This window comes from Phyllostomus discolor, chromosome 8 (genome assembly GCF_004126475.2).
Source record: "Phyllostomus discolor isolate MPI-MPIP mPhyDis1 chromosome 8, mPhyDis1.pri.v3, whole genome shotgun sequence".
In the NCBI taxonomy this organism is placed as follows: Eukaryota; Metazoa; Chordata; class Mammalia; order Chiroptera; family Phyllostomidae; genus Phyllostomus; species Phyllostomus discolor.
Genome location: NC_040910.2, coordinates 46,266,243 through 46,286,825, shown reverse-complemented (window position 1 = coordinate 46,286,825; position 20,583 = coordinate 46,266,243). Strand labels below are relative to the sequence as shown.

At 41.6% G+C, this 20,583-nt stretch overlaps 1 protein-coding gene across 1 annotated transcript; it reads left to right on the top strand.

Annotated features, from left to right (window-relative positions):
- The first annotated feature begins 3,673 nt into the window (after positions 1-3,673).
- On the top strand, positions 3,674-8,259 carry LOC114503114 (olfactory receptor 7C1-like). The gene is made up of 2 exons (XM_028520513.2): positions 3,674-3,899; positions 7,208-8,259. The coding sequence occupies exons 1-2, from the start codon at positions 3,892-3,894 to the stop codon at positions 8,181-8,183; spliced, it is 984 nt and encodes a 327-aa protein (XP_028376314.2). The 5' UTR covers positions 3,674-3,891; the 3' UTR covers positions 8,184-8,259.
- Positions 8,260-20,583: the final 12,324 nt, after the last annotated feature.

Sequence of the window (20,583 nt, the reverse complement as noted above, 5' to 3'; positions counted from 1 at the left end):
AGCCATCTTTGGTTGTCTCTGCAATGGGCACAAATGATAGACTCTCATCCCACCTGTATCTAGGGAGATAAAATGTGGCCATTCAGGAGAAGGGATGAGCACAGTTTCTGCACTGGATAAGCGCTAATATTGGTTATTATTTATATCATTTCCTGAGCACCTTTAATGAACCAGATGCTTTTCTGTGTGTGTTAAATTTTTGTACAATTTTGAATAGAATTTTTTCCTATTATGTATAAGTTTATTGCTGGAAATAGGGAAGAAAGTGATACATGTTTGTTCTTTATTCTAGCCTGATCAAAATGACTGCTTAGTTCTAATAGCTTCCCAATTCAACTTAGGTAGCCAATTTTATCATCTGAAAATGTGATTAATTTAATTTTACCCAAGACATAAACTTATGATTGCTTTTTCTTCTTTGGTTGCATTGGTTTAAATTTTCAGAAGTGTTGGGTCATGACAGTAGCAAGCATATTTGTCCTCTGTATGACCTTCATGCAGCTTCCTCAAATATTTTCTTGTCAGGTATGATATTAGCCAGTGATCAAGGAAACCATTTTATGATAGTTAAGAAATATCTTGTTTACAGTTTCTCAGAACTGTTTTTATACAGTATCATTTGTATCTTTTAAAATGGTTCTACTATATTCAGATGTTTTCCACTAGTTTATTTTTTTAAAGATTTTGTTTATTTATTTTCATAGAGACAGGAAGGGAGAGAGAAAGAGAGGGACAGAAACATCAATGTGTGGTTGCCTCTCACACACCCCGTACTGGGGACCTGGCCCACAACCCAGTCATGTGCCCTGACTGGGAGTTGAACTGGCAACCTCTTGGTTTGCAGGCCAGAACTTAATCCACTGAGCCACACCAGCCAGAGATCTACTAATTTATTTTAAGACAATAAATAAATTCTGAGTATCAGAGGCTCATGGCTTTCTTGAGTTGAATGCTTTCTGTTCATAATTTACATCAGGTAGTCTGCACTCCATACAGTGTCCTACAGATCTGAAGAGCACCTTGGTAACAGAATGGCTTATCAGGCTATTGGAACCATCAGCAGAACCCAAGGACAGCTCATGGCTGGGCCTCCACTCAGCTAAGTTTTCATAGAGCTAAGCTGTGAAATGCTGTAGTCTGACTTTAATGGGACATCAGCACAGGGAGCCACTGTATTGGGAAAAGAGTCATGATAGTGGACAGGTCTGACAGTTAAATCAGCCAAGATCTGGGCAGAGTGAGCAGAGCCTGAGTGATATACATTTCCTGGACCTTCCCACTAGCAGGAAAGAAGCCACATTTAATTTTCCCCTTAATTTTATGATTTTTTCTCTGATTTACTTACTCCCTGTATCTAAATCTACACACTTAAACCAGGGATCTGCAAACTACTCCCCAAAGAGCAAATCCCACCCACAGCCTGTTTTTGTAAAAAGGCTTTATTGGAACACAGTATAGTAGGTTAAATAGTAGCCCGTAAAAGATATGTCTACATCCTAACCCCTAGTACCTGTAAATACAACCTTATTTAAAGAAAAAAAGGCTCTTTATAGATATAATTAAGGATCTCAACATGGAATCATCCTGGATTATCCAGGTGGACCCTAAAACCAATGACAAGCATCCTTATAGGAGCTGTAGAGTGAAGAGACACACCAAGACAAAAAGACCACATGGCTATGGAGGCAGAAATTGGAGAGACACAGCCACAAAGCCCAGGAAAGCTTGGAGTCACTAACAGCAAGAAGAGGCAAGGAACACAATCTCCCCAAGAGCCTTTGCAGGGACTGCAGCCTTTCTGAAATCTCGATATTAGACTTCTGGCTTCAAGAAATCTAATGAAATAAACTCTTATTGTTGTAAGCCACCCAGTATGGGCTTAGTTGTTACAGAATTCACAGAAAATGAATACCTATATCCATGTCCATCTGCACAGTATTGCCTACAACTTCTTTCACAATACAATCACAATGGAACACAAGTCTGTCTGCCTGCCTCGATGGAAGCCACATATGTGAGACAGGTGCTCCAGCCACCTGGAAGATGGGGAACTCTTGTCCCAAAGTCCATCTTGCCATCTCTGGTCAAGCCAGCAATTCTTTTCTTTTTAAAGATTTTATTTACTTATTTACTTACTTACTTACTTACTTACTTACTTACTTAGAGATGGGGGAAAGGAGGGGAAAGAGGGGTAAAAACAGATCATTGCCTCTCACTTGCCCCACAATGGGGACCTGGCCCACAACCCAGGCATGTGCCCTGACGAGGAATCAAACCAGCAAATTTTCAGTCCACAGGCTGGCTCTCAATCCTCTAAGCCACACCAGCCAGGGCAAGCCAGCAATTTTTATAGAGACTTGGTGGGAATTGGAGAGGGGAAAACTTCCCTGGAGGAGTGCAGACCTGCTGTGCTGGTGACAGAGGGCAGTGGGAGTAGGGAGAGTGGCTCTGGGTGTGCAGTGTTCTTGCTGGTCCCAATATGGATGGCCAGGGTAAGTGTCCTCGAGTTGGCCATCTGGTTTTTGTCAGCTGAATTCCTGAGCCAGGACCTTGAGGTCAGGCTGCTCCTTAGATTCACATAAGAACTGTAATGGCTGAACTGTAAGTATACTTAGAAAAGAAACTTTTAACATACCAGATCTAGTTTTGAGAGAAAAATCAAGTTAGAGTAACAAGCTCCATTTAACATTTACTAAAATTAATATGGGTAGCTCTATGTAAGTATAGTATATGTATTCCTCATTACACAATGGCAGAGTTAAGTAGTTGCAACAGAGCACTGATGATCCAACAATAATATTTATTATCTATCCCTTTAAAAATATGCTTGACAATGCCTGTTCTAAGTCACTATCAGGTACTGATTTTATATTCAAAGTACTCTTTCCTATTGTAAAGGAATGCTCAGAATAGCCTAGCTGGCCAGAAAAAAATATATACCCATGTGAGTTTAAAAGTGTGAATGTTGACCTGGCTGGTGCTGCTCAGTAGATTGAGCACTAGCTTGTGAGCCTGTGGGTCGCCATTCGATTCCTGGTCAGGGTGTGTCCCTGGATTGTGGCCTAGGTCCCCAGTGGTGGACAAGCAAGAGGCAACAACACATTGACATTTCTCTCCCTCTCTTTCTCCCTCCAATCCCCTCTCTCTGAAAATAAATGAATAAAATATTTTTAAAAATGAAAATAAAATTGTGAGTGCATTTACTCCAGATGAAAAATTTGAATTACTGGACCTATGGAACTGGCACAAAGAAAACTTAACCTCTGCAGCCAAAAAATGTTATCCTCCATCAAGTGCAATGACCCCTTAATTGTCTTCAGGATCTGTCTCCACTTTTCAAATAGAATTCAAGGTGAAGTTCCTGGGAGTTTTCTATTTGGGATGGATGTGGTCAGGTGACATAGTTACATCTGAGTTACTCAGTGTCACTCACAGCAGCTCAGAGGCTCATGGTGTGGTCCTTTCAATGCATCCTGCATGAGAGGTTATATACACTGGGGAGATGTTTATTCTACAGGGGGTGGGCTCATCAGTAGGAAGGAACTATGTGTTTGGCCTCCAAGGTGAGCCTATGGGGACTGAACTGACAGAGAGTTTCCTTTTATTTATGGTCCCTTGGCTTCAAGGGAGCTGAATTGCTTAGAGAATTAAGTGACAATAAAACCATTTATTTAATGAGGAGCTCTGAGAACTCAGCCTCTGGACCTCCCTCAGCTGACTCAACTGCAGCTCCTCAGCCTCAGGTCAAGAGCGTCCTCTCTGTGCCTCTCTAAGATGTCCAACTACTCTGGAAATCTAGCACCAGATCCCCATCTATTGCTCTTTACACATCAATTGCCCAACAAAGGAAGTACCAGTAGAGCCAAATCCATCAAGTGATGCCATTGGGGGATGCCAAAGTGAGTACTATGGGAAAGCATCATGGAGGGAAGTACGGTTTTCAGTAACCATGCCTTTTGGAAGAAGTCAGGTGGATGAGATATAAAAGGGGATTGATCCAAAGTCCTGCATGTTAGGTGTCCCTAGCCTGAGGGGCATCTTTGCAACTTATTCCTTCTCAGAACCTTTCTTCCCATTTACCATCTCAGAGCACAATCCCATGACCTCTCTCCTCCCACAGTAGGAACTGACCCTTCCTTACATCTGCTCAACTCTCAGGGCTCTGCTGTATTTCAACTTGAGCAATGTGTGTGTGCGTGTGTGCACGTGCACGCATGCAGCATTGACAGAGTGAAGCAGACTTGTAGTGTGTGGAAAGCACTGCCTTAGAGTCAGGGAGGTGTGAGTTCGAACTAGATTCTTCTCCATCTAGTACCTGATGGAAGTGGGAAACATTTCTCACACTCTGTGGATCTTTTTCTCATCCACACAGGAATGAATATAAGGAGACCTCAGAGAGTGCTTGCAAAAGAACAGCTGCCATGGACCAAGTGTCCAGGACACAGTGTCCTTTGAAAAGTACCATTTATTTCTTCTTTTACTAATTTACATAACACATCAATATGCAATGCTTAAAACAAAGCAAAACACCTTATACATATAGGACAAGAGAAGTATGGAGACAGAAGAAAGTAAAGGAGACATAAAAGTAGAAGAATAATTACATGAGTAAATAAATTATCTACCACCCTGGCTGGCATAGCTCAGTAGATTGAGCACGGGCTGCAAACCAAAGCATTGCAGGTTCGATTCCCAGTCAGGACACATGCCTGGGTTGCAGACAACAGCCCCAAGCAACTGCACATTGATGTTTCTCTCTCTCTCTTTCTCCCTCCCTTCCCTCTCTAAAAATAAATAAATAAAATTTAATTTTAAAAGTTGCAACTTCTCTTTATAAATAAATAAACAAATAAATAAATTATCTACCATGAAATGTTACATAGTTGCCAACACTGAGCCCCTGATACCACTGAGAATTCCAGTGAAAACAAAGGATTCTCTGTTATTAGGATAAAAATTGGCTATATAAACAAAAAGCACTAAAAATAAAAGGCATCCATATCCCCTAGAGGTCACTGTGTCTCTGTCATAAGAAAGTGGGGCCATCATGATGTCTCCAGGCTAACATGAGGGACAAAAGTTCATTTCATCTCTCTGCTCCCCTAGCCATAGCATGTGGTTTTCCAAGACATGCCAACTGCAAGAGCCCTATTGTGATGTGCAAATTCCAGACAAAAAGGAAATAGGAAAAGGAAAGCTCTGACAAGCATTCCAGGATTCCCACTCACCAACTTAACATGCTATCCAACTGTTCATGATTACAAGAGAAGGTGGAAAACAGGGTATCTTAGCTGGGAATAGGACCACTGAAAAGTGTAAGCAGGTTCTACTAATAGGAAAGCAGGGAGAGGCTATGTCGTCCAAGTGGTCTCTGGTACAGTACTTAATTATAGGGTCCAGAGTGTCCATAATATCAAAACAATTAACTGCTTGACAGGAACAAGACCCTTCCTGATACTGAGGCAAAAAAATTTTTTTCAGACATTGATGTCCTTAATTTTTGTAAAACAGCCTCACATTGTGTGAAGAAAGGAGCAATGTTTCTAGCCAATTGCCTTATGAAATCCAAAAATGTTAAGGTTCCAATCCAATGTTAAGGTTCTCCAGGTGTTTCTGAACATAGGCTGGAGGCATCACACATGGTAACAGTCACACTGTCAGGGGGGTGAGGCAAGGATGCTACATTACAGCTCAGGCATTAAGTATTCTGGGAAAATATCAGCACTAAACCTTGACCAGAGTTAAAAGTGCCGCTTATAGGTGAGATCAAATGGTCTTTCACTGCCTGGCTTACTTCACTTAGCCTAATGCTCTCCAGTTCTATTCATGCTGTCACATGAATAGATGGGTGCTCCTTCTTTCTGTCTGTTGTGTAGTATTCCATTGTGTAAAGGTACTACAGTTTTTGGATCTACTCATTTAACCAGAGGGGAAGCAGGGGGGAGATAACGGGGGAAGGAAGGGAAAGGGTGGTCAAGGAACATGTACAAAGGACTATGGACAAAACCAAAGGGGAGAAGGAAAAAGGGTGGGAGGTAGCAGTGGATGGGGTGGGAAGATAGTGGTGGCAGGACAATGAAGACAACTGTTTTCTAACAACAATAAAAAAAAACTAGAAATTAAATAGAACAAAATAAAATAAAAGGGCTATCCCATCTGGGTGATAAGAGCATTTAGATTCTCAGTAGTAAAGGTTTATTGTGCCAACTTGGTTAACGTATGAACACTAATTTGGTGGCTCTGATTAACAAGTCACTATCCTAATTTTTGAAATTACCTGTCTCTCTATAGTTTCTGAGTTCTTATAATTTTTATGTGCCAATAATATATGAATTTGATAAGAAAAATTTCTTCCCTTACCCTAAAAATCTATAACCTGAAAACATTATTATCAAATCTTAGATGAGTGGTCTACCTCATGTGACAAAAAAAAATGCCCAAATATAACATCAGCTTTACATACAGTGCTTATATTACTTTTTAAAACCATTCTTTAAAACATTCTATTGAAAGATAGAAAGAAAAAGGCATTTTGGTTGACAGACTTTCTAATGACACAGACCAAAGCATCATGAAATGAACATGTAAAGTAATATAATATACCATCATGTAAACAGGGAAAATCATTGTGAAAGTTGTAGGTATTTGTACTGAAAAATTAAACACTACTTGGAATAGTTAGGGCCAATGTATGAAAGTAACTCCACACAGATGGCAGCAAAAACATGAGTACTGAGCTCTTATTTTTGGCCACATGTTCAGTAACGAGGTTCGAGGGAAGGTATACAGGAAAATAAACATGAAGAGTAAAAACTGAAGGGTTAGAACCATAAATGTTCTAGAACAATGATACTCAAACATTCATACGCATGTTAAACTGCTGAGCTTGTTAAAGCACAGATTCTCATGCAGCAGGTCTGACTGGGGCCTGGGATCCTGCATTGAAAGAAGCTCTTGGGTAATGCCGATCCTGTTGGTCCCTGAGTAGCCAGACTATAAAGGACACAACCATTTTGGAACTAAAAGTACATTTCCAGAGAGTAGTAGCAGCAAAGGAAAGGATGGGAGCATTTCAAATTCCCTGAATGAAGGCAATTACGAAAAGGTTGTACTTTGTTAATTCATAAACCAGGAATTCAAGGCAACCACATTTCTACACTGTCAATGTGATGAATGATTGAATGTTGCTTTTTCTCTTTCCTGGCAGTTATTTCTTCCTCATGGAATCAGGCAATCAAACACATGCTCCAGAATTTTTCCTTCTGGGCCTTTCAGCCAAGTCAGAGATTCAGTTCCTTCTCTTTGGGCTGTTTCTATCCATGTACCTGGTCACATTCACCGGGAACCTGCTCATCATCCTGGCCATTGTCTCAGACCCCAACCTCCACACACCCATGTATTTCTTCCTCTCCAACCTGTCCTTGGCTGACATCTGTTTCACCTCCACCACCATCCCAAACATGCTGGTGAACATCCAGACACAGAAGAAAGTCATAACCTATGCAGGCTGCCTCAGCCAGATATTTTTTTTCATTGTGTTTGGATGCTTGGACAATTTACTCCTGACTGTGATGGCCTATGACCGCTTTGTGGCCATCTGTCACCCCCTGCATTACACAGTCATCATGGACCCTCAACTCTGTGGGCTGCTGGCTCTGGGATCCTGGTGCATCAGTGTCATGGGCTCTCTGTTGGAAACCCTGCCTGTCTTGAGGCTGTCCTTCTGCACAAACCTGGAAATCCCACACTTTTTTTGTGATCTTCCTGAAGTCCTCAAACTTGCCTGTTCGGACATCCTTGTCAATAACATAGTGGTGTATTTTGTAACTGGCCTTCTGGCTGTGATCCCTTTCAAAGGAATACTTTTATCTTATTACCAAATTGTTTCCTCCATCCTGAGGATTTCCTCAGCTGGGGGCAAATACAAAGCCTTCTCCACCTGTGGGTCTCACCTGTCGGTAGTCTCTTTATTCTATGGCACCGGCCTTGGGGTCTACCTCAGTTCTGCAGCCACTTCATCCTCTAGGACAAGTCTGGTGGCCTCAGTGATGTACACTGTGGTCATCCCCATGCTGAACCCCTTCATCTACAGTCTCAGGAACAGGGACATGAAGGAGTCCCTGCAGGGACTGCTCGTCAGGGTGGGGACTCTCAGGGGTGGAGCTGTTACAGGACTGTCATGAGGAGCTGGGCACATGATACTGAGAACCAGAAATCCTGCCTTCCTTTGTCCAATGTTCTTATTTTTCCTAATTTTACATGTTTTCTTTAAAATATATTCTATTGATTATGCTATTACAGTTGTCACATTCCCCCCCTTTATTCACCTCCACCATGCACACCCTCTCCCACCCACATTCCCCTTTAGTTCATGTCCATGTGTCATAATTCTTTGGCTTCTACATTTCCTATACTATTCTTGCCCTCCCCCTGTCTATTTTCTACCTACCATCTATGCTACTCATTCTCTGTACCTTTTTCCCCTCTCTCCTCCTCCCACTCCCCTGTTGATAACCCTCCATGTGATCTCTATTTCTGTGGTTCTGTTCCTCTTCTAGTTGTTTGCTTAGTTTGCTTTTGTTTTTGTTTTAGGTGTGGTTGTTAATAATTGTGAGTTTGCTGTCATTTTACTATGCATGTTTTTTATCTTCTTTTTCTTAGATGAGTCCCTTTAACATTTCATAAAATAAGGGCTTGGTGATGATGAACTCCTTTAACTTGACGTTATCTGAGAAGCACTTGATCTGCCCTTCCATTCTAAATGAAAGCTCTGCTGGATAGAGCAATCTTGAATGTAGGTCCTTGCCTTTCATGACTTGGAATACTTCTTTCCAGTGCCTTCTTGCCTGCAAGGTCTCTTTTGAGAAATCAGCTGGAAAGTCTGATGGGAACTCCTTTGTAGGTTACTGTCCCCTTATCTCTTGCTGCTTCTAGGATTCTCTCCTTCATTTTTACCTTGGCTAATGTAATTATGATGTGTCTTGGTGTGTTCCTCCTTAGGCCCAACTTCTTTGGGACTCTCTGAGCTTCCTGGACTTCCTGGAAGTCTATTTCCTTTGCCAGATTGGGAAAGTTCTTTATTATTTGTTCAAATAACTTTTCCACTTGTTGCTCTTCCTCTTCCCCTTCTGGTACCTCTATAATTCGAATGTTGGAATGTTTAAAGATGTCCTGGAGGCTCCTAAGCCTCTCCTCACTTTTTTGAGTTCTTATTTCTCCATTCTTTTCTGTTCAGTTGTTTCTTTCTTCCTTCTGGTCCACTCCATTGATTTGAGTCTGAGTTTTCTTCCCATTGCTATAGGTTCCCTGTGCATTTTCACTTAGCATAGCCTTCATTTTTCATCTAATTTGCAACCAAATTTCACCAATTCTGTGACTATGCTGATCACCAGTGCTTTGAACTGTGCATCTGATAGGTTGGCTATCTCTTAGTCACTTAGTTGTACTTTCTCTGGAGCTTTGATCTGTTCTTCTGTTTGGGGCATTATTTTTTTTGTCTTGTCATGCCTATTACATATGAGGGGAAGAGCCTTCTGTGTTCACCAGGGCAGGGCAACCCAGTTGCTAGGCTGTATGTGGGGGCAGGGTCTGAGAGGAAACAATGGCGCTTGTTCCGCTCTCTGTCAGATTTCAGTCCCTTCCCGCTCTCTGTCAGATTTCAGTCCCTTCTGCCACTTCCCCCAAGGAAACTGGGCCTTTCTGGTGCTAATTCCTGTGTGGGTGGGCTTGTACACATTCTAGGACCCTGTGGGTCTCTCCAACAAACTCTCCTGTGAGGCTGGGCGTCTCTCCCTGAGCCTCAAGTCCTACACGTGGTTTCACTCAGTTTCGTGAGGATCTATTTCCTGGCACTGGGACCTTGGGTTGGGCGGTCTTCTCACTGCCCAATTTCTCCTGGTTTCTCTGTGCACAAATGTGGGGCTGCCCGGACAGCCAGCTGCCTTGCACACAGTGCCTCGCTTCACCATTGCCACCTCGTTGGGTCTTCCCATTGCCACCCTGCACCCAGGATCTGCCCACTATGGTCTGGTGCACCCAAGATGCCTTACTTGCCCTGTGCCACTGCTTTTTGTGCTGCAACCCCTCTCTGCCCAGCTACCCTACCCCGCCCTTCTTACCAGTCTAGATGACTGTGTATATTTTACCTCCTTGGTTGTCTGACTTCCATACAGTTCAATTTTCTGTCAGTTCTGGCTGTTATCTTGTTTCTAAATTGTTGCTGACCTTATTTTGGTTGTGCAAGGAGGCACAGTGTGTCTACCTATGCCTCCATCTTGGCTGGAAATCCTACTTTTACATGTTTTAAAGCACAACTTTCCTTGGGTCTTCACTGCTCTCCTGATTTTAATTTAGGTTATATCCTGAGTTCTCTCTTTCAATTCCTAACCAGCCATGCTACCTTTGTATGAATAAAACCTGACATTTCATAATTTATCTTCAGGAATCGTTTGGAATATTTTTTAAAATAAATCTTATACCCTGGCTGGTATAGCTCAGTGGATTGAGCATGGGCTGTGGACCAAAGCATCACAGGTTTGATTCCCAGTCAGGGCACATGCCTGGGTTGCAGGCCACAGCCCCCAGCAACTGCACATTGATGTTTCTCTCTCTCTCTCTCTTTCTCCTTCCCTCTCTAAAAACAAATAAATAAAATCTTTTTAAAAAGAGTTCTTCTTCTAATAAAAAGATTAACCATTAAAAAATTAAAAAATAAATCTTATGCTTTAAAAATATATTCTCAGAAGTTATGGCATGTGTACCTATTTTGGAAATGCCCTGAAAGCTCAATAACAGAAATTATTTCTGAAATTATGTTAATTCAGTAAAACTGCAGAGTACAAAATCCACACAGAAAACTCAGTTGAGTTTTCATTGCTAACAGTGAACTATTGAGAAGAAAAAAATAAGTAACCAATCCCATTTATAATAGCATCCAATACAATACAATATTTAGGCATAATTTTTAATAATTTTTCATTACTGTTCTCCCCCAACCACACCCCCCACCACCCATCCCCATACTTAGGCTTAACCAAGGACAGGAAGTATCTATACACTGGAAACTCTCAGAGATTGATTAATAAGTTGAAGAAGACACAAATAAAGGTCCAGTTACCTCATGTTCATGGATTGAAAAAGTTAATATTATTTAAATGTTCATACTACCCAAAATAACTCACAGGTTCAAAGCAATCCATGTCAAAATTCCTTTGGAAGCTTTTATATTAATAAAACAATTTTAATATGTATGGTACCACAAATTACCCCTAATGCCCAAAGTAAACTTGAGAAAGAACAAAACTAGAGGCATATAGTTCCATATATCAAATTACATTACAAGGCTATAGAATCAAACACTACAGTGCTGGCATTGAAACAGACATATAGGCCCATGGAACAGTATTAAGAGCCCAGATATTTAGTCATGCATATATTGTCAACTAATCTTGACAAGGGTTCCAAGAGCATGTGATGGGGAATGGATAGTCTTGTCAATAAATGGAGCTGGAAAACTAGATATTCATATGAAAAAGAATAAAACTTGACTTCTATTCCACACCACTCACAAAAATTATTTTGTAATATATTAAAGATTTAAATGTAAGACCTCAAATTCTAAAAGTTCTGAAAAAGCGAGGGAAGACATTGGTATTAGCAATTATTTGTGGATATAACAGCACTATCACAGGCAACAAAACAAAAAATGAACAAATGGCACTGCACCAAACTAAAAAGTTTCTACACAGCAAAGGAAACACCAAAATGAAAAGGCAACCTGGATGCATGGGGCAGACTGATGGCTGAGGGGAAGGGTTGTGGGACACTAGATGGAAGAAGGTGAAGGTATCATCCAAAGGACATATATGCATAACCCAGAGACACAGACAACAGTGTGGTAATGGACAGAGGGAAAGGGGGTGGGGCTGGGGGGAGGTGGGCAAAGGAGGAGAGAATGGGGACATCTGTAATAGTATCAACAATAAAAGTAAATGTTTTTTTAAAGGCAACATATACAATGGGACAAAGTATTTGCAAACCTTATCTGGTAAAAGGTTAATTTTACCCAAAAAACTTTTAGAAATGTATGCAACTAAATAGCAAAAGAACAAATAATGTTCATAGCAGCAAAATTTACAATACCCAAGTGCTGGAAGCAACCTAAGTGCTCATCAGTAAATGAATGGATTAAAAAACTATGGTACATTTACACAATGGAATTCTACGCAGCAGAGAGAAACAAGGAGCTTCTACTGTTTGCGGAAGCATGGATGGAACTAAAGAGCATTATACTAAGTGAAATAGGTCAGGCAGTGAGGGACAAATACTATATGATCTTACCTTTAACTAGAACATAATCAACAAAAGAAAAAATCAAACAAAATATAACCAGAGACTTTGAAATTAAGAACAATCTAACAATAGCCAGAGGGGAGCAGGTAGGGGACAGTGGGGAGAAAGGTATTGAGGAACTACTATAAAGGACACAGGGACAAAACCAAGGGGGAGGGTGGAACCAAAGGAGGGAGGTGGGCTGAGGTGGGGGATAAGGGTGGGGAGAATATTCAGACAACTGTAATTGAACAACAATAAAGTAATTTTTAAAAAAAGAATAATCCAATTGAAAATAGACAGATGACTTGAATGGACATTTTTCCAAAGAACATATACAAATGGGCAACAGGTATTGAATACATGGAAAGATGCTCAACATCACTAATCATCAGGGGAAAGCAAATCAAAACCACAATGAGATACCACCTCACACCTGTTAGAATGTCTCTTATCAGTGAGTAAGAGATAATTGTTTGAAGGATTGGGAGGAAAAGAGAACCGTTTGTTGTACACTCAATGGTGGGAATAAAAATGAGTATTGCCATTATGGAAAACAGTTCGGAGACTTCTCAATATGAAAGAATATGATGCAGCAATCTCACTTCTGATTATGTATCCAAAGGAAATAAAATTAACATCTCAAAGAGATACTGGCACTTCAAACTCCATTGCACAATTGTTCACAATAGCCAAGAAAATATGGATAAAACATAAATGTCCACCAATGGATAAATAGAAGATGTGCTACCTTTCTCTCTCTCTCTCTCCATTTATATATATATATATATATATATATATATATATATAAAATATTATAATATATAAATACTATATGTTATACTATATAAATATATAATATATTATTATTTATATAAATATCTCTAAATATATAATATATTATTCAGTGATAAGAAGAAAATCCTGGTATTTGCAACTACATGGATGGACTTTGGAGACATTATAATGACTGAAATATCAGGTAGAAAAAGACAAAAGTGTATGACTTTCTTATATGTGGATAAAAAATCCAAACTCACATAAATAAAGAATAAATAGGTGTTTGCCCAGGGCTGATGTGGGGTAAATGGGGAGCTATAAGTCAAAGTGCACAAACTTTTGGGTAAAAGATGTTTAAGTTCTGGAAAACAAATGTATAGCAAGGTGACTCCAGTTAACAGTGCTGTATGGTATGCTTCAGATTGCTAAGGAAGCATATCTTAAAAGTTCTCATTACAAAAAGATAGCTATATAAGGCACATTTTGTGTTAACTAACCTTATGTGGTAATAATTTTGCTATATATACATACATCAAGTCATTATGTTATACACCTTAAAATTACAATTATGTTTCAATAAAGACCAAAAAATTTTAATCTGATGCAAGGGGTGAGAATGTACAGTCCACCTAAGACAATTTGGGAGTGAAAAATTAATGGTGAAAAAATAAATTAAATTCTATCTAGGACAAATAGACACACAGCAGTTCATGTGTCCTTTGACAACAAACATTTATACATTATGCAGGCTGGGGCAAAAGTAAGTTTGCAGTTGTTAAAATGGAAAATAATACAATAATTAATAGATCATAACACAAGAATAAATGCTGTGTTTTGCACACTCACAACCGTAAACCTACTTTTGCCCCACCTTCTTCTATGCTTTAGACTTGCAACAAGGAAGATAAGAAGAGTTGGTAGAATAATCTTATTCACCAAGAAATGGCAGATTTGCACATATTCCCAAGAGTGGAACAGAGGACATAATAAAATAGCTTGAAGAGTCCACAAATTCTTACTGTGACCATCTGGGGCCAATGTGAGGGATTTAGAGGTTGTATCCAGGAATACAACACAGCATAGATGATGGCCTCTCATTCACTGTGTTTCCTGTAAGGGGTGCTGGGAAGAGAACCTCCTTCAAGATCACAAGTCTGTGTCTCCCAGGAGTAGGGTCATCCTGGACTCACTTCCTGTCCCTACAGATACTCTGGTGTCACAATGAGCTTCATAAATGCAGAACTTGGACTTACTCACAGTAGCTGCTATAGACTGAGCATCTGCTCTGTGCCAGGTAAGTTCCCATGAGCTTTAGAAAATTACTAACTTGTCACACCAAACCTTCAAATGGAAGTTCTCTAGTTTATAAGTGAATAAAGACTTCAGAAAAGAAGCTCATTTTCTGTCAAGGGAGAAATATTCAAAAACACCTGGAAACTTGTGTACATGGAAGCTGCACATTTGACCCCCTAAGGTCAGACCTGAGGTGGGTGGGAGGATTCTTGGAGGAGAAGGCCTCAAAATACCTGCACCTGACTCTGACACTGCTGACAGCCTTCAAAATCCAAAGAATTGTTCACAGACCAAGATGGGCAACATCAATAACTGGGAGCTAATTACAAATGCAGAATCTCTGGGCCACCCTAGACCTGCCTGATCAGAATCCACATTTGAAAAAGGTCCCCAAGTGACTCATACGCACATTAATGTTGAAGAAGTTCTGGTATAAAACAGTGATTCTCAACCTCCCCACTGCTGATATATTTACTGAGTCATTCCTTGTGTGAGGGTCGTCCTGTGCATGGCAGCATGTTGAACTACATCCCTGGCCTTAATCCCCTAGATGCCAGTAGCACTTCCCTAGATAAGACAATCAAAAATCTCCAGATATTTGCAAGTTTTCTCTGAATGGAAAATCATTTGTGATTGACAGCCACTGGCCTAGAGCATGAGAACTAGAAATATCTTCTTGCATTCTCATCAAAGCTCATCCCTTATTCAGTTCATAATTTGAAGTCAATGATGTAACCCTTAAGAGTCACACTTCTGACCTGGCTGCTGTGGTTCAGTAGGCTGGGCATCATTCCACAAACTAAAAGATTACTGGTTCCATTCCCAGTCAGGGCACAAGCCAGGGCTGGGGGCCAGTTCCCAGTACGGGACAGGCAAGAGGCAACCATACATTGATGTTTCCCTCCTTCTCGTTTTCCCTCCATTCCCCTCTCTCTAAAATATAAATAAGTAAAAAAAAAGTTCTTTTAAACAGTCTCATTCTGCAAATGTAGAATTGAGCTTCTAATCATATGGTTATCCTAGCATGGGCTTTTACAAAAATAAGTGAGATAACTTACCTAGGATTCTAATCTCTGTCCATGGTGCATCACATCCAAATATATCTTATGTTTTAGAGATAAAGGAAAATGACAGCTTCTAACTTGTGTTAAAAGCATAAAATTCCTAATTGATTTATCAAAACCATTATGAAGCCAAGAATCATGGTACCCATGGTTTTATACCAAGGGAATGCTGCTCTCTTCACAGTAGAAAAGGGAATAGAATTTTCTACAGACACCAGGAGATGTTCCCCCAAAAGCAATGCTTTTGAGACCCAAGGAAACAAAACAAGGCAAGTTCTCAGTCTTAGATTTGGAGAAGACTTTATTTAACCCAGGTCTGTGAAAAGTTTCAATGTTCAACTCTGGAAGTCAGGAGAGTTCAGGGAGGAATAATAAAAACTGGATGCACCTGACTTCTAAACTCGTCTCTTGGGAACTGTGAATCAGCAGGGAAATTTCCATTCTGTCCAGACAAGTCCTCATGGGGAAATGCAGTCGGGGCTAGGAGCAACCATGGGAAATGTGTCTAATAATTAGACACAGAGAGCAGATACAGAAAATGTACAAAGCTGTACATATCTCTTCTGCCACAGTTCCTGAGTTTGTTCAACCTTGAGCTAGTCAGGTAGGGAGGAATGATTTTTGCATTTGGAGACCTAAGCTTGGCTCAGAGACTACTGCTTTACTCCTTCGTGCTGTCTTGTCTGGAGACAGAGCTCCAGTCTCCATCATCAGCCATCCAAGGAGCAATTCATACTTTCACCCAGAGACCTTCTTCTCAGAGACACATCCAGGTGAGTCTCTGAGCCCAGTAGATACTGAAGGAAAGGGTCAGAGAGACTGGAAGCTGAGTACTTCCACCTGAGCTCACCTGAGAGCCTAACCAACTTATCCCAGAGCTGAGGGATCACTGTATTTGTTTGCTTGGTTAACTAATTAATTGATAAGCACTTTATTTCATATGTTAAAAAAGAGAAGTGTTGGTTGAACTCAGTTATACAAGGATTATTGTTGACAATTAGTTGGCAGAATAAAAGTCCAGTTGGCCCTGGCCAGCAAAGCTCAGTTGGTTGGGCATTGTTCTACAAAGCCAGCGTGACTCCAGTCAGGGCACTTGCCTGGGATGCAGGCCGGGTCCCCACTTAGGGTGCATGTGAGAGGCAACTGATGGATAGTTCTCTTTCACATTAGTGTTTCTCTCCCTTCCCATCTCTAAAATCAAAAAATAGAAAAATTTGAAGTCTACATCAGATAAATAACTCATTTGCCTCCATTTCATTTGTCTCTTTCTCTGCAGATTTCTCCCTTTTTTTTTTTTTCATTTGGGCCTGTTTCTTTGTCCTCCTATTTTGGCTGCGTCTCTGTGTTTGCTTATGCACATTAGGTAGACCTGCTATGACTCCAAGTCTTGGCAGGGTGGTCTTATGTAGTAAATGTCCTGTGCAGTCTCCTTGATCACCAGAGCTGGGGACACCAGCAATATGCTTTGTCTGGGTTCTGTGTGCCCTCCTGTAGTAATTGGTTGATTGACATTGGCCCATTCCTGCATGGGTTTCACCAAAAAGCTGGCTGACTGTGAGGATCAACCCCGACCACACTGCATGAGCTGCTGTGCAGGTGCTGACCACATCAAGTAGAATTTGTCTCAGCAGGGTATCCTGCCTGTCAAGGAATCCCTTTGGATATGCTGCTTGGGAAGCTAACTGAATCTTGCACTGATGTTCTTTGAAGCTGGCCACTGGGTATGTTGGTTTGGGGTCTCTTGGAGGGACTGTGGTGTGAATCAATGTCAGCTGCTGCCTATGACTGGCCCCAGGCAATATGTTTGGGTCTACCAAGACATCCACAATTTGTGGGTGCTTCTTCTGGACCTGAGTGTGCACAAAGGCTACCTTTTGCCAGCACCAGGGCCAGTGTATGTGAGCTACACACCTAAGGCATCCCAAGATCTGCCTCTGCCTGCCAACTGCCCACTCGGCTCAGTCACTGAAAGAGCCTCTGGTGGTGTTTGAGTTGCACAAGGTCGGTCCTCCTTGAGCCATGAGACAGAGGCGGTGGGGTTCACCAGATAAATATAGGTTAAAACTCGGTGCCAGTGCTTGGTCTGTAGCCACTCAGCAAATGTCCAGGGTGTACCAAGTCTAGCTGCCATCCACTGGGCATTCTCACACACCTTTGTGGTGAGGTGGGGTCGCAGGGAGTCATGAGAGTGAGGCCAGCAGTGTGTATCAGGCCCAAACAGACCAAGAGTGGCCGTGTGAACCGAGGACGCTGCACCAGTCAGCCATGTGAAGGGAAAATGGCCCCTGTCCTAGACCCCAACAGAGTGGAGCCTTGGGGAGCACAGAAAGTGGGGATAGGGAACCTCCCTTGAGGGGGAGGCACTAGTCAGGTTCACAGCAAAGTAGGGACACTGGGTCCATCCCAGAGCCACACAACTCAGTCACTGACACCCCCAAGTCTGTCCATACCTCTACACCCTGACTCAGACAGCTGACTCCTCAGCAGGGTGCAAGCTCCACAGGGTGGGGCAACAGGGAGTCGAGATTTAGGGGCTATTGCCTTCACCCAGGCTGAGCCCATAGTATCATCTGCTCCACCCAAGAAAATTGGCATCTACAGTGCAGGAGAGTTACTCAGGACAGCTGAGGTACTGTCCTGATAGCTCTAGGTGCTATCCCCTCAGCCACAAACCTGTCTCTCCTCACTTGACTTTAGTCATCCCTCCCCTCCTTTGCCAGAGCCCCAGGTGAGCGGCTGGGAATGTGATTTTGTGTGTTGACACTTTAAGAGGGCACCTGGGTCTCTAGCAGACTCCCATCTCTCCCTGGCATTTCTCCCTGGCACACAGAATCCCAACAGGTTTTCATAGCCAGGCTTTATGTGGGCATCTCTTCCCAGCTCTGGTGCTCTGGGCTGCAGAGCCCAGCTTGGGGTTGAAACCCCACTCTGCTCAGGGGGTACGTTTGCAGCTGAGATATCCCTCTGGCATCTCAGCATGGCCCATGGGAGCAGGACAGCCCTCTCCATGTCTTTGCCTTACTACCAGTCTTATTGTGGCTTCTTCTATGAATCCTTAGTTCTAAGACTCCTGTTAAGCTAGCCTTCAATTGGTTATTCAGTCTGATTGCTCTCTTTTAGTTGTAATTCCAGTGTGTTCCTGGGAGGAGGTGAGTGTAGCTTCCACCTACTCTGCTGCCATCCTCTGAATCCACTATCTTTAATCTGGGTATATTTTCCTGTATTCTTTTTACATCTCATTTCCACATTCTTTTAAAATTCCATTTTCTAAGAACTGGTTTCTGCATAAATGCACACCTTTGTGAAGACACAGAAGTGGACAAAGCAGATGAGGTTCCTTCTCATTTGATCTTGCACTAAGTGAGGGGTAAGTGTGTGTATGACACGAGGCCCTTGCAGGTACAGCATGTGAAGAAAGGGGACAGATTACCTGGCCTGAGGAGGATTGTATAGCAAATGGCCTGGGCACCTGGGGTCTCTTCATGTTGGACAAGGAATGAAACCAGAACTGGGGTGTGCCTGTTGAATGTGTCAAAAAGCAGATCAAATCCCAAAGCCCAAGAATAACAAAGAAAAAAATGCCCCCAAAGGCCCATCTCATCTACTGTTGGGCCATAGAAAATCAAGGGTGTCTGAATGAACAGGGCATAGGTGCAGGAATGTCAATTAGGTCAGGATCCGAGGGGTAGGTTCTGATGAGGCCACCTGGGCCGGAGAGGTCCAGTACCTGTGTGGTCAGTCCCTTGAGTCCGAGGTGACTTCAGTAATCACACAGACTGCCTCTTCTTTCTGCACCTGGCACTTGCTGGGCTCCATTGCTTTTTTTTTATTGCAACTGATATTTTATATTATAATACATTAGTTTCAGGTGTACAGCATAGTTGTTAGATATTTATATAATTTAAGAAGTGACCCCTCTAATAATTCTGTTACCCACCTGGCCCCATACATAGTTATTACAATATTATTTACTATAAATGTATGTGTTGGGGGGGTATTTATGCTACACTTCACATCACCATGACTATTCTGTAACTACCAAGCTGTACTTGTGAATCCCTTCACCAGGGGCTTTCACTATGTTTTCATCTAGCCCCACAGCAGCTCTCCCATCTGGCAACCAGCTGTTTGTTCTGTGTGCCCATGAATTTGCTTTTGTTTTGTTTCAGTTATTCATTTATTTTGTCTTGTTTTAGATCTACATGTAACTGAAATCACATTCTATGTGTCTAATCTGTATGACTTATTTCACTTGGCCTCATGACCTCCAAGCGCATCCGGTTGTTGCGAATGGGAAGATGTCTACTTTGTTATTCCTGAGTAATGTTCTAGTATGTATATACAAGGTGGTGGAAAAGTAGGTGCACAGTTGTGAATGTGCAAACCACAGAGATTAGTCTTGTATTTTTATTTATTAATTATTGTATTATATTCCATATGAACAACAGTATACCTACTTTTGGCCACCTTCTATATAGACATAAATATAAATGTAGATGTAGATACAGATACAGATACAGATACAGATATAGATATGTGCCACATTCATTATCCATTCATCTATTAATGAGCACCCAGCAATGCCAAGTCTGGGTATATATCGGAAGAAAACAAAAACAATTCAAAAATATATGGGCACCTCTGTTTTTTGCAGCATTCTTTACAATAGTCAAGATATGAACAGATTTTTAAATGTTTGTTTAACTACAGAGCACAACATGGCCATCCCAAAATAGAGCCCAAGGTTTTTTGTCCAAAGAAGGTATAGGACAGGAATTGCTGGGAACCATTTCCACAGTGTACAGGGCAATGATCTGGCCAACTTAGGTTATAGCCACTCCTAGCTGAATCAGTATGGTCGAGGCTAAGAAATGCTCATAGTGTGTGTGTGTGTGTGTGTGTTGTGTGTGTGTGTGTGTGTGTTGTATGTGTGTGGCTTGTGGATGTGAGCAGTCCTCAAAACAGCGAAACTAGGGAGCATGTATGGCAAGGTAACTCTTACAATACAGGGGCCAAAACTCAATCAAGAGGAGGCACTGAGGAGGGGATCTGTCTCTTTCGTGGGACACATTTGCAACAAGATTAATCAAGGACAACAGGAGTGTGGACAAGGAAG